The sequence below is a fragment of the Populus euphratica genome, unplaced genomic scaffold (assembly GCF_000495115.2).
Source record: "Populus euphratica unplaced genomic scaffold, PopEup_1.0 scaffold31.1, whole genome shotgun sequence".
In the NCBI taxonomy this organism is placed as follows: domain Eukaryota; kingdom Viridiplantae; phylum Streptophyta; class Magnoliopsida; order Malpighiales; family Salicaceae; genus Populus; species Populus euphratica.
In genome coordinates, this window is record NW_011499850.1 from 4147979 (window position 1) to 4162036 (window position 14058).

Below are 14058 nucleotides of genomic sequence, written 5' to 3' on the forward strand. Positions count from 1 at the left end.
TAAAAAATAATTATTGAACTCACAATATGGCATAGCATTAACATTAACAAAAGATCTAGTCCGAAGACCATTGGATATCTGCATTTAAAAACTAAAAACCTCATGTAGGAAAAACTGAAAGAGGAACAAACGGGACCTAATGTCCCCTGATTTTTCATCCCTTTAAATAACATTCAACGGGGCTTGATACCTTTCTTCCAACATTTTCTTTTCTAATTTTTCTGCCAAATGATTTTGGGAAGCAAACTAGTAGAAACACTTCTACCGAATTATTTTCCAATCTGTGCTATTCTAATCTTAACTCCAGAATAAACCTAGCTGAAAGACATCAAGCATAACAATTTTCCATGTCTTGAATCCTTTATGCAGGGAATGGGAATAAACTCAAGGTGGAAGCACATTCACTTGCATCCAACTGCCAGGTGAGAGTAAGAGAATGCGGAACATGGAAAGGCACAAAGTAGCCATGCATTTCACACTCATTAAACAACACAGTTCTTCATTTTCCAATTTCTTTTGATTTTGACTAAAACAAAATCCATGAACTGCATAGATAAAATTAAACAATATAAATAAAACAACAAAATGAACTAAAAAATGAGGAACATCTTTTCTAGCTTCATCAACTCGTACTTTGTTTAATGAGCTGGATTGCACATATCATGGCGATAATGCAAGTACTTTCTCATACGTTAATCATGTACATTTTACATCTCCAGATCATAAATTAAACATGTATAAGACTTGTCCGGGTGTAATTTTGAAAGAACAGAATTAAGGTAATGCAAAAGGTTCATAACAAATTGTTCCAAGTTCCATCCAAAATCAAAGCATAATACAACGTTCTCTCACTCAAGATATAGCTTGGAACTCTTTGATTATGATTTCACTTATATATACACGTCTAACATCATATAATAGTAGAAATTGCCCAAGGTAAATGATTTCAATCGATTCGAACAAGTAAAAACCTGCATGAGAAAGTTAAAATCACTTCGTTTCCATAGAGACCAATTCATGTGAAAGGAGTGATCCAGTTTTTTTTTGATAAATGAACAATAGATTCACAAGGTCTGAAAGGATAACTTACATTCCGCTTGTACATCCACAGCCCTCTTTGTATAATGTATGCTTCCAGGTGAGATCTGGTGTGCTTATAACTGCACTCTGAAAAGAACAATCCTCGTTCATAGCAACGTTAAATGACAGATTCATGATTGCATAATAATAATATTAGCCTGAAAATATTCCAGAACTAGTAAGGTGGCATTAGACGGAGAAGTCTTTTTTATTTATTAACTTCTATTTCCCCTTTTTTCTGCCAATATGACAATCGCGAAAAGAAAATTGACCGCCTCGGAACTGGAATTATTTCACGTTGATTGGAGCAGCCATGTTCCGCAGTTTCCGAGAAATATCTGAGAATGAAGGTCTCTCTGATGGATCTGAGGACCAACAACTTTCCATCAAAGATTTCCACTCCGGATCACACCATGTGGGAATTTGAGGACGTAATGTGTTGTTAACAATTCCTCCTAAGAATCAGAAGGAAGAAACAAGCAAACAAAAAACAATCAAATACACCAATAAATCACGGCATAATTTGGCATAATTAAAGTACAAATATCTCTCGCTTATCAAAGTTAAAAAAAAAAATAACAAGTGCAAAATTCAGAGCAGCCATATGCATAAACTGGTATTCTAAACACTTCTGCAGATATGACATGGAATCTCCTGATGCCTTGACTCAGCTATTAACTCAAAAACTAGCATGGAAAATCTATAGATACATGCTTCCACTGAAGAGCTTGGAACAACTTCAAAAACCTATGCCATAAACACCTGGGCAAGCTAGAGGAAAAATAAATTAAAGAGCACCATTAAATTTAGAAAAAAACTTAAAATGCACGATAAACATAAGCTCTCAATATTTTATGACAACTCGTCTGCTTTCCAGTTTAGGTTGTGGTTTCTTTGTTCGCAACAAGGCTTGCTGTTTCCCATACGAATAAATTAGTCCAAGTCTGATTTATACCCACACGCACACAAATATATAACATCAATTCAGGTCCAACTCTAGAGTTGATTCACATGACATAAGAACAGATCATTGACATGGTACATATAAATCTTAGAGGTCATGGTGCTCCATCTATTTACAACCCATATCTTTCTTCTGATCTCAAGGAAGATTGTCAGTAGGTACCTATGATCTTCAATTTCTCTTTCTCACATTGTGAACTACTAGCAGTTCTAAAAAGGACTATGGGAATGAAAGAATAGAATAAAGTAGTCTTCCTCTCATCGACTGGTCACTCATGCTGAGACTAAAACAGAGTCCATTGATAGTCACCAGTCAGTCATCAACACAGAATGCATGAGGGACCAATGAAAAACTGCCCTCACTAAAAATATACCAGAGTTAGCTCAATATTGTTAAAATATCCAATAAACATAAATTAGAAATCAGAAACCCATTGGTTTACCCTATGAAAAGCCTGCTGTCAAATATCTAGAGCATCCAGGTCCCCACATGCAATAAAGGAAATGCAAAAGCCAAGAACTATGTGCTTTATTATGTATTAAGAGACATTATTCAGAGTATTAGAGTGAAGTGGTTAAAAAGGAAAGATAAAATTGGAGAACTATGGAATCTAAATCCCTGTTAAACTTAAAGACAACTTCTGTATAAACATTAAAAAGCATAGTCAGGTAAGCTGCATGTAGTAGTGCTGGCGATGTCAAAGTAATATGTCCATGAAATACATGGAGTAAAACCTAAAATGAGCATTAAGGTGAAAATTTAAATGAATAAAAAGATCATATAAAATGTGTATGAGTAGGAAGGTGGTGATGACACTCATTGAGAATAAATCAATGGAGAACCATATTCATTGGTTTGAAAGTGCTCAAGAAAGGCACGAAGATGCTCCAATGCAGAAAAATTAGCAGCTCCTACAACATCCTTGCATCCATGTGGTGCAGTTCAAGGGATTTAAAGGTGTTTCCCTGACTGATATACTCAAGATTCAAACACTCTTTAGTTGTGAGAGCTTTGTTTCTTGTTCTTTTCTGCTCATTTCGATGGTTTCTTATCTCGAAATTTAAATATCTGCTCGCTTCTCATCACTACTACTAACTTCATCTAGAAAAGAATTAAGCAGCTAAGTTTCCAGAGCAATTCAAAACACCATACCCTGTAGGCATCCAAAATTTTGACCCATGCCCAAATATGTCTTGAATTTGTAAAGTGAAGCCTGTACCAGGATATAACCTAATTTCCATTGGCTTTCCTGATTCTTCATCACCTAGATATTGCATGCTTCTTTAGTGTTCATGCTGCACAGAGACATGGTTATCCAAAAATACATGGTAACAACAATTCAGGTTCAAAGTCCTTTAATTACACTCGACGAGCAAGACATCTGAAAACCCAGGTTAAAAGAATCTAATCTTCCATCCATGTGTTGATAAATGAACACTTTCCTATGAGTATATGGAAAAATAAATTATATTGCAATTGATATCCTTATTCATTATACAAAAACATGGATGCTTACCAATTATGGAGGCGCAATGCTTGTTAGCATAAGGTTCTTCTCCTGTAAGCAATTCCCACATAACAATCCCAAATGAATAAACATCAATCTACAACACAAGATAATAAAATGTTACCTCAACTAGCCAAGACAGGAAAGAAAAATTAGTTTAGGCATTTTTATCTGAACATAATATTACCTTCTCTGTTACCATGTGGTTTTTGCCACTCAAAAGCTCAGGTGCCATCCAGGGCAAAGTTCCACGAACACCACCTGAAACTAACGTGTGTTGTTTCACCTTTGACAAGCCCAGATCACCAATCTAGGAATGCAAAATGTGTTAGATGCAAAATTCACACCCTTCAGAAATGATTACCATTATTAGAAGAACATAAACTACAACTTTGAAATGAATCAGCCAGGAAATTCATAGAGCTGAACACCAAATAAACATCAAAAGCTGAAAAAAACACCATGCTTCAACTGTTGTCCACTTAATTACAGGAAGCTGGCCGTTAAAAGCACTTTAAAAAAAAAAAAGCAGTGACAACACAGAGAAATAAAATGAATCTTGGTTAACAGAAGAAGAGATTAACCCAAATTTAGACCTCAGTTCTACAATCATTTCTATTTCAGCATACCTTGCAAACTGGCCGTTGCGGATCTCTCATATTTACTAACAGATTCTCACATTTCAAATCAAAATGAACAATGTTCTTCCCATGCAAATACTCCATTCCAAAAGCAGCATCCATAGCTATGATGAGTCTCTTGCGACGATCAATGGTTCTGTTCAAAATATTAGAGTGTTACAGATTCTAACTCAGAATGTTTGTTTGTATACTATCTTTTCCCCCCAAGTAATTAAGTTTTACTAGTAAAGCAAGCTTCATTGACAGTTGACAAAGAATAAGAACTCTTCTAACAGCGTGAGATAGAATATTCAAAAGTGCAAACTCATGACATCACGAACAGCATGGTTACCTGTCCTTCTTCTGCAAAAACTGTTTCAGAGATCCATTAACCATAAACTCAGTAACAGTTGCTAATGATCCATCAGGGCCATCACGAACAATACCATAGAAAGAAACAACATTTGGATGGTGTAATGAACTCAATATCAAAGCCTCCTTCCAGAAATCTGCAATCTACAAAAGCAACATTAATGCAATAATTAACATCAATCAACAATTCACTACAATACAGTGTGTTCATATTAGCAACTATAATTTGGCATCAAATCCAAAGACAATTATTGCAGGTGATTAATTTCATAAGTGAAAACTGTTTGAGATGCACAATATCAACTCCTCTCCAAAAAGATACACTATAAGGTCGTGGCATAATTGAATATATGCATAAAAAATGGGAAAGATGAAGAATAAGAAACTCTAAAGAATCTGGTGAAGTTGCCATCAATAAGAGACATGAATGCATCAAATCTCCTATACACGTTGTCAAATATGTATAATATAGTCACACACTAAAGGTTTGCTCCTTCCTCAATTCATACACAAGTATCAAAGAACAAAGAAGAAGATATTCAAAGCAAAACACCAACTTCACGTTATAAAGGTCATGATTCAATTTCCCTTTTCTTTAGCTTCAAACAAACTAATTATGCCATTTTAACAGTTATTCTAGGTAAACTTAACTCACACATCAATATTTAAGGGGTGTTTGGGAGCGTGGCAGCAGTTGCAATTCATAGTGTTTTTCACTCAGAAATGCATCAAAATAATACTTTTTTTATTCTTGAAAAATCATTTTTGACCTCAACACATCAAAACGATCTGAAAACATAAAACAAAATTAATTTTAAGAAAACAAATTCAAATTTTTGAGAAACAAGGTGTCAATGCCGTTCCCAGACACTGCTTTAAGCACCATGATCCAGCAACACCAAAATTACCACAAGCATCCCTTTAACACTGCTTTTAAGTAACACTAGCTCACATGCACATGCACGAGCACATGTAACACATTGTGTCACCTGAGACTAAGTCAATCTTCCAGAACAAGGCAATGATTAATAATATAAACGAAAAATTAACAGAAGAATATGGGTCCTACCAAGCGCTCTCTTTCAGCAGGTCTCCCAGCAAAGCAGCTGGCTTTTATTCTCTTTATAGCCACATCAGATCCCTTCCATATCCCATGATGAACAGCTCCATATGTTCCACAGCCTAGTACACGAATCTCCTCCAAATCATCATTTTTTATTGTCTGGACACAGAATCAACCTATTGTTAAAAACACAACACAACACACAAAACAAGAAAGTGTAGATAGCAAGGTACAATAAATAAGATGAATATGCAACATTAAACAAAACAAGCAAGTGTAGATAGCAAGGAACAATAAATAAGATGAATATGCAACATTAAAACACCAATGATGTGAATGTGACAGCACGTGGGCACCTGCAATCCTCTTTCTATTGCTTCTGCCTCGGCTTTTGTCGGCTCAATTTTGTTGTTTATATTTTCATTGTCAGAGCTCAGCTCTGCTTCTTCATGAGTGTTCTGCTAGACATGCAACGCATTAGAAAAAGATAGCATGTTGTGAAATGCTTTTTGAGCAAATAAAAGTTCAGTTCATTCTCACCACAGCTTCAGGCTCCTTATCATCTATTTCTCCTGATGCTAAATCATTCTTTGCAGGATCAGCATTTTCTTCAACTCTAGCTTTCACCTCTTCAGCCTCTTCCAGTGCTGCCTTCTTTACAGAAGCAATTAAATCAGGTAAGAAACTCATACGGCTAATTGACAGATTTGGTTCTCCAAGAACAGAAGAAGGATCTTTTTCTCCCGCTTTAACTGTATCGCCACTTTCTTCAACTAACCTCAAGAAATTGGAATTGAGAGACTCAGGAAATGCTGCCTGGCCATTAATATCAGCAATCATATCCTGCTCCGGACAAGGTACATTTGGCACATCCAAGTTTTCAACCTTCCCTACACCATTTGCGTGATTTTCTATGCCAAGGACGATCTTTCCCTCCATCTTTGATGCTTTGGTAACAGTGTTATTACATAACTCAGGCTTGTAGCCAGAAGCAGCTATATTTGCAGATGAGTTTAGCATTTCATGCGGTAGTGTTGGTCGAATGGGTTCTGGAGGAAAAGACTGCTTATTTTCTAGCCCATAAGTATTTGGATTCAATTTCAACATGTGACCATAAGAATATTCCAAGGAAGTTGTCCCATCAAAAACAAGCATTTTCTGAGAGGACTCAACCCAAGGTTGCTGACTATCTATGCCAATGCCATTCCTTTGACTACCACTAAGAAATGATGGGTTAACAGCACCATTTATCTGCAGACCTGCACTGGACGCTTCATGAGGAGTTCCATGCACTGGATTTTGAACATTTCTCCGTAAAGTCTGTGGATGTGCATGTCCATGTGGCAATGAATGAAGATTCTCTGGCCCATAACCGCAGGGAAAATTCCCATGCTGTACTGAACGTTCTTCAGGAGGTGAAACGTGTAGGCTGTGGACAGCAACTGCACCTTGATCGTGAAAAATATCGTTGCCCAATTCAGGCCCAGGCTGGTGGTGCGAGGACATATGATGACCATCCACCAAATTTCCATGTCCAAGGGGATAATTCATGCCTGGACCATCTACAATGTACTGATCATTGAATCTTGTGGCGCCAGAGATATGTGTTCTGGCTTCATCAGTGCAGGGACTCAACTGATGCTGCACAATCCATCCTCTGTCATGGCCTTGAGTGTCATTGTAGACAGCTCGGGGATCATTCAGCTCTCTGGGATAGACTGGGTAGTGCGCCTTTGCATCTGCGTTTAGCATGAAAGTCTCCCTATTTGGAGGACAGTCAGCACCTGGATTAGCAACCTGAGGGACTCCGTTTCCCATGCTGGGTTGCTCGAAATGCAGTTGATTTCTTGGGAATAGCCCCCTGCAGTGCTCACAAACAATGTTCCCTTCAAAATTACCGGGACCATGCGGCAAGTTACCAGGAAAACCACCCTTATGACCACATACGCCTCCGGCAGGCATCCATACTACATTTTCGGAATATTGTGGCTGGTGGTCATAAGGGGGATGCTGATTTAGCTGCGACCGAGCACATTCTTCAAGCATTCTATCCATGCCTTTATCGGGTAAATCCCCAAACTGCATACGGTAACGCGAAGAAGGGGGTGAATTTGGAAACTCTGATAATGATCTTGGATCATGGTGTCCATGATGCCTAGGAGAATAATATGCAGGGCTCCATGAACTCTCCATTTCATTATACCTTGGAGCAATAGTAACATGATGCAAGTTGTGCTGTGATATTGGCATCTCACCACTCCTTTGGCTAAGGAGACCACCTTCAAGACTCAATCCATTAAAAAACTGTTCTTGTAAATGAATATCATCAACTGGACCAATCAAAGGGGAGTCAGCATGCTGCCTTCTAAAATCAGGCCCATCATTCAAATTATTCAGCGCATCCACATACCTCCTCTCGCTCTCCCTCCCATCCCCATCAACATAATGCGCCGAACCATCTTGGTCTGTATTCAAAAACAGAAAAATCCTAAGCCTGGTGAAACCATCCCCAGAACTCAATTTCTCATACTCCTCCATCATGTTAGTCACATCATCATCATTAACAACCGAAACTAATGCATCAAGATCCTCATCAGGCTGCTGATACTTCAACACCATCGCCCCATCATAAAGCTCTCTCATTTTACTCATCAACTCCTCATAACTAATATCCATAGGCAAACTCACAATCCGCGTCTCTCCACCCACATAACGCAATTTGCCATCTTGAGGTCGAGGCATTATGCTACCTAAGAAACTACACAATAATTTAACACGGGGAGTATCATCGTTTGAACCAGGATTGGAACCAGCTGTGGAATTAGTGGTAGACATTGGTGTATCTATAAAGTGAAAGGCTTGCTGGTTATCAACAGAACTAGCAGTCTTGTTCAAGCATTCAATTCTTTTATTACACATGAATCATCACCTCACAACACATCAATACTCACAGCTTTGTCAGACTTGAATGCATACAATACTGATTCTTCATTAGGCAGCTCATAAAAAAACCCTAAAATCATCAAAACCATCCATATCAGTAGTCGTTTCCAACTAATGCCACCACCACCCCACCAATAAAAACGAAGAAAAAGAAACCCTAAATTAAATGTTAAGAATACAAACTAAACCAAGAGAAACTACTGTTTTAAACAACTCAAAATATCAAAAAGAGCCCTCCCTTAAGAACCCAGATTCGATCGTGTAATATAAAAGGAAAAAAAAAAGAAAGAAAGAAAGAAGTCCTAGATTCTAAAAGAAGGTAAAATACCTGGAGAATAAATAGATAAAAAAGAAAAATAGGGTTCTTCCAAGATTGGATTAAAAATATGTTGGTGTGTTGTGTGAATTGGTTTAGTGGGATTTCAGAATTTCAGAGAAAAGAAAAAAAGAAAAAAAAAAAAAAGGAAAAAATTGGGGATGGGGTATGGAGGGAGAGAGGCCTGAGGATGAGGGTTGGCTTGTGGTGTGACAGTGATGATGAGAGAGAGAGAGTGCAACGGCTGCTTGCCAGGTAGTGTCACACGTGGCAGCCTCCCCCTTTTTGTTTTCGTTACTTTTCTTTGGAACATAAAGGTTCTTCAACATGGAAGAGGCCAAATTCTTGGAGTTGGAGGGTGAGGGTGGCGATGGTGGCCACCTGGACACGATATGCATGCTGCGTGTTCAAAACTCCTTACCTTTCACGTTATACGGAGCGTTTGTTGGTTGGACCGTAATAATAATAATCTACCTTCCTTTTTTAAAGAGCCTGTAGGAATATGATAATATTTATTAAAAAAAATTGTTTAAGAATATATTTAAATAATTTTTTATTTAAAAAAAATTGATAGTACATCTTAACAATTCAAAATTATAAATCAAAATATTTAAAAATAATTTTTAAATACAAAAACAAAAACATTAATCTACCACTTTTTAATACCTTTTTCATGTTTCATTAATTAATTATTATAATTATAAATAAATTTAAGGTTCCGTTTGTTTGCAAAAATGTTGTTTTTTAGAAAGTGAGTTCCGGAAAAAATAAATTTTTAAAAAGTGAATTATTTTTTGATATTTAGTGGTATTATTGAAAATGAATTGGAAAATACCTTATTAATATTTTATTTTTATCAAGTTTATTAAAATAATAAGGAACAAATCTTACAAATTAAAAATTTGAATGAGAATAAAATTAAAAAAATATAATTTCATAAATTATCTCAAATAAAATAAATAATAATCAAAATAATTAAGATTAAATATAAAAAAAAAGATGAAGAAATTAAAATAATAATAATTAACATTTCATAAATTATTTCAAATAAAATAAGTAACAATTAAAGGAACGAGGACCAAATTTGATAGATAAAAAATTTCAATAAGGGAAAAGCAAATAAAAATTTTAAAAAATGAGAACCAAAATTAAATTTTTAAAAATAAAATTAAAAAATAAATATTCAAAACAAAATATATATATCAATCAAGAGTTTAAAGATCAAATTTGATACAATAAGAAAATAATATGATATTTTAAAATTTTTCATAACTTCTAGAAAGTGTTTTCTACCTAAATTGTTTTAAAAAACACTTTCCTGGAAACCAAGTCAAATTTTTCTTTGATTGGAAAGTGTTTTCCTTTAACCAACTTTTTTAATGACAAACAAACGCAGAGAAGTTTGAAAAGTGCGTTCTCAGAAAGTGAATTTCAAGAAACAAATATAACTTAAAAGGCAATTCATTAGAGGCATAAAAGTCTTTAGGTCTTTTCTTGTAAGAGTATATTTACCAAAGTAATCTTGTAGGAAAATAAATAGCTTTATGTTCAGAGGTATTGTTGTAATTTTGATTTTTATTGCATTACTATAGTAAAGTGGTGAATATACTCTTAAGATAATAATTAAATAAAAAAATCCAAGTTCACAAGATAAAAAAATAATGTTGTTAAATTTTAAAAAGTTTATGAATTTATTTGTAGGTTTAGCATGTTGACTAGATTTATGGATTTAGCAAGTTTAATTTATATATATATATATTAAATTGATGTAGGTTTAGCATGTTGACTAGATTTATAGGTTTTAGCAAGTTTGATTTATATATATTAAATTTATTAAAAATTGAGTTTTATAGTTTTTTCTTTTAGTTTTTTTATGAAATTATAATGGTCTAAAAAAATTTTGGTATAGGATTAGTGCTTGATTTTTCAGTTGTTTATTTTTGTTATCATATAAATAAATAAATAATAATTCCAAAAAAAATAAGTTGTTAATTTGAGTAGAGTTCATGATTTGGTTTGTGTTGATATAGTGAATTTAACTTTTCTTTTTTCTTTTGTTAAATTCATTTGTTTTAATGTCATCCTTTGATATTGGAATTGTTAAGAATTGAGTTTTATAATTTATTTCGTTCTGCATTTTATAAGGCTATCAAGATTTGTTTTAAAAATCTTTTTATTGAGTTGGTGTGTGATTTTGTAATTATCTATTTTTATTATGATATAATTAAATAAAAAATAATTTTGTTAATAAAACAAATTATTAATTCTAATGGAGTTTATATGACTTGATTCGTGATTTTAATTTGCTAACATGGGCTACACGATACATGGGTTTGGTGAGTTTACACATTGAACCCAATATTATTTTTTCTGGTTTTTTGGTTATTAAATTTGTGTAAATATTTTTTTATTTTATTTTTTAATATTAAACTTGTTGAAATATAAACTTCATGATTTGTTTTTATTTGTTTTATCATGATCTCAAATAAACATTTATTTTAACATTAATGTTTGATTTTATGAGTATTTTTCTATCATGTAATTAAATAAAAATAATTAACAAAAATAATAAAATTATTAAATTTAATGAAGTTCATGACCGAAATCCCATGGTAATTGGGGTCAATCCAATTTGATGTCATCTCACTATTTTTTTTTAAATTCTCATCTTAATTTTTTTTTAAATGCTAAGACATATTTTTTTTTAATTATTTAGGATATCTTTAAACTCATGAAATTGACCGATTCATATTAAGTTAGCTCTTATATGATTTAATTAAAAACTAAAACTAAACAAGAAATAAAGTTATTAGACATGACTAAACTTATTATCCATCTTGCAATGTTGTATATCTTGATAATATTTATTTTTTAATTTTTTAATTTAATTTTTAGTTAAAATTAATAATTTTTTTATTTATTATCACAAATAATTTTTTATTCATTTAATTAAATATATTTTCAATTTATAATTGAATTTTTTTAAAAGTAAAAACAAATATTGAAAAAAATTTATAATACCCAGACAAAACACTAGCAACGTGGCTAGTTAAAATAAACTAAAAAAAATATATTGCAGTTATTGTATCAAAAACATTGTAACCCCAGGCACAAGGCATCGTGTTCTTCCACGATAGAGATCTCACAGGTTTTTTTTTTTTTTTTTAATTCTGCTCCCGACAGCTATCTGGTGTTGGCTTTTGATAACGTGTCAGTCATCCATTGAGTGACCCAATAAGATCGTGGAATATTCTTCGCATAAACGACCTAAGATGTTCGATTCCTACAAAGGTCAATTCTCCGGCCCAAACCCTACCACACGCGCAGGCGTTGTCAGTCAACTCACACTGGCTTTCTCGTGAGAAATCACGCGGGGCCACGAACATGTGAAACCTGTAATGAAGTTCCAGGTGGCACAATGTATGACACGTCAGTCACCAACCTGTGAAGGGAATGGTAGTGTTGGTGTCATGAGATAGAGCTGGAGGACTCGGACTTTTGTGTACTCGCTTTCTTGTCCTTTCAATTGCATTCTTCAGCTTCGTCCGCTGGTGACCGCTGTCTCGTTGTAAATAAATATCCAAACCTCTTCCAAGTATTTTCATTTATACCATCTTCAAAGGAGATTTTTATTTTTTTTATTCCAGCTTTTGGCTCTTTCTGCAATAGGTGGCATAGATTCCACAAAAGCTCAAATCGAGTTTTATATACATTTGGAATTATGAAAACTTTAATTTGGAGTTTTTTAGAGTGAGCAATTTTTGGGCAGGTTGGAATTACATTTTCAAATTAGGTTTTATATAAATTTATTTTTTATTTTTAAATTATTTTAATGTGTTGATATTAAAAATAATTTTTTAAAATAAAAAAATACTATTTTAATATATTAAAAAAACATTTTAAAAGATAACTAGAATTATATTTTTAGACACCAAATGTTATAATAGTTTTTTAAATATATATAAATGTTTCAAAGTCAACTTATATATTCATTTAAATTAAGTTTATTTCTCAAATGATGTTAATAACACTTTTTTTATACGGATTAGTTTGAGAATAATCTCTCTAAATTCTATTTTGAGGAATTAACACAAGAGTAAAGAGAGAAAACAAATCTTCTTGACCAGAGAACCCATCGTAGTGTTGTTTTTGCTTACGGTAGCATGATTCTCTCTTTCTTTCTCTGTTTTTGTGTTCGAGTAGACAGAGCATGATGATTTGCCTTGTTTTTTATTCGAATAAGGAATGTAGTAATGTATAATAGATTAATTTTAGTGGTCGCCAAAATATATATATATATATATATATATATATATAAAAGAGTATTTCAAGAGTTAGAATTAATATAAAATGTTGGCAAAAGTTACAGAATAGCCGTTATATGCAAATGTCATGAAAAAAACTACAGCAGTTGTTTAGTGTATTAAACGCACGTACGAAGTGTTAATTTACATGTTGCGAAAGGACACAAAAGAAGAGATCTTTTTCATATATAAAGCAGGTTGCCTTTTGTTATTTGCAAAAAGCAATCAGAGTTCAATTTGAATAATTCCATCAGAAATATATGATGTATCTAGCATTTAGTTTTCCCCATTTTGATTTATTAAAAACATAACTTACACCAATCATAAAAAATAAAATGATGTACTATTCAGCAATATTAATCTTTATACATTTATTATCAATATATATATATAATAGAATTCTTGATCATGTGGTTAAGCAATTATAAGGTTTTATAGAATCCCGACTCAAAGATAACTATATATCTATAAACCAAAAATATTAAAAAAAACATGGACTTAGAAATAATTTTGTATCTAAAAATTATAAGTATATGAATGATATCATAAAACCAATTATTTTTAGAAAAGTCAGTGCATGATCTTTGTTCCTACAAAACAAGGTTGTTTTGCCACAAACAAATAAAAAAATTCACTTTTATTTTTTAAGTTGTTGCTCAAATTTGCATCTCAAAAAAATATAACAGTTTCCTTTAGCTAATCCTAATGGACTCTTTTTGGTATGCAAGTTAACAGATCTAAACTAATAATCAACTAATATAAATTAATTCAATAATGAAATAACCTCTAAACAATGTCAATGAACCATAACAAACCCAAATTAAAATAATAATAATAATTCAATATTAATAAATAAATAAATAAATAAAATAGGATAAAAAAATAAATT

General features: G+C 33.0%; 1 protein-coding gene across 8 annotated transcripts; it reads right to left on the reverse strand.

Moving 5' to 3' along the window:
* Positions 1–591: 591 nt before the first annotated feature.
* LOC105121289 (uncharacterized) lies at positions 592–9165 on the reverse strand. 8 transcript variants are annotated; one of them, XM_011019877.1, is made up of 10 exons: positions 6147–9164; positions 5963–6064; positions 5613–5765; positions 4524–4687; positions 4181–4328; positions 3739–3861; positions 3561–3648; positions 3197–3308; positions 1091–1535; positions 592–971 (listed from the first exon to the last, which is right to left on the reverse strand). In XM_011019877.1, the coding sequence occupies exons 1-9, from the start codon at positions 8523–8525 to the stop codon at positions 1523–1525; spliced, it is 3282 nt and encodes a 1093-aa protein (XP_011018179.1). In that variant the 5' UTR covers positions 8526–9164; the 3' UTR covers positions 592–971; positions 1091–1522. The 8 variants fall into 8 exon arrangements, with proteins under 8 accessions (XP_011018179.1, XP_011018178.1, XP_011018181.1 ...); XM_011019876.1 differs by lacking the exon at positions 3197–3308 and having other exon boundaries at positions 6147–8619; positions 8878–9163; XM_011019879.1 differs by lacking the exon at positions 3197–3308 and having other exon boundaries at positions 3561–3602.
* Positions 9166–14058: the final 4893 nt, after the last annotated feature.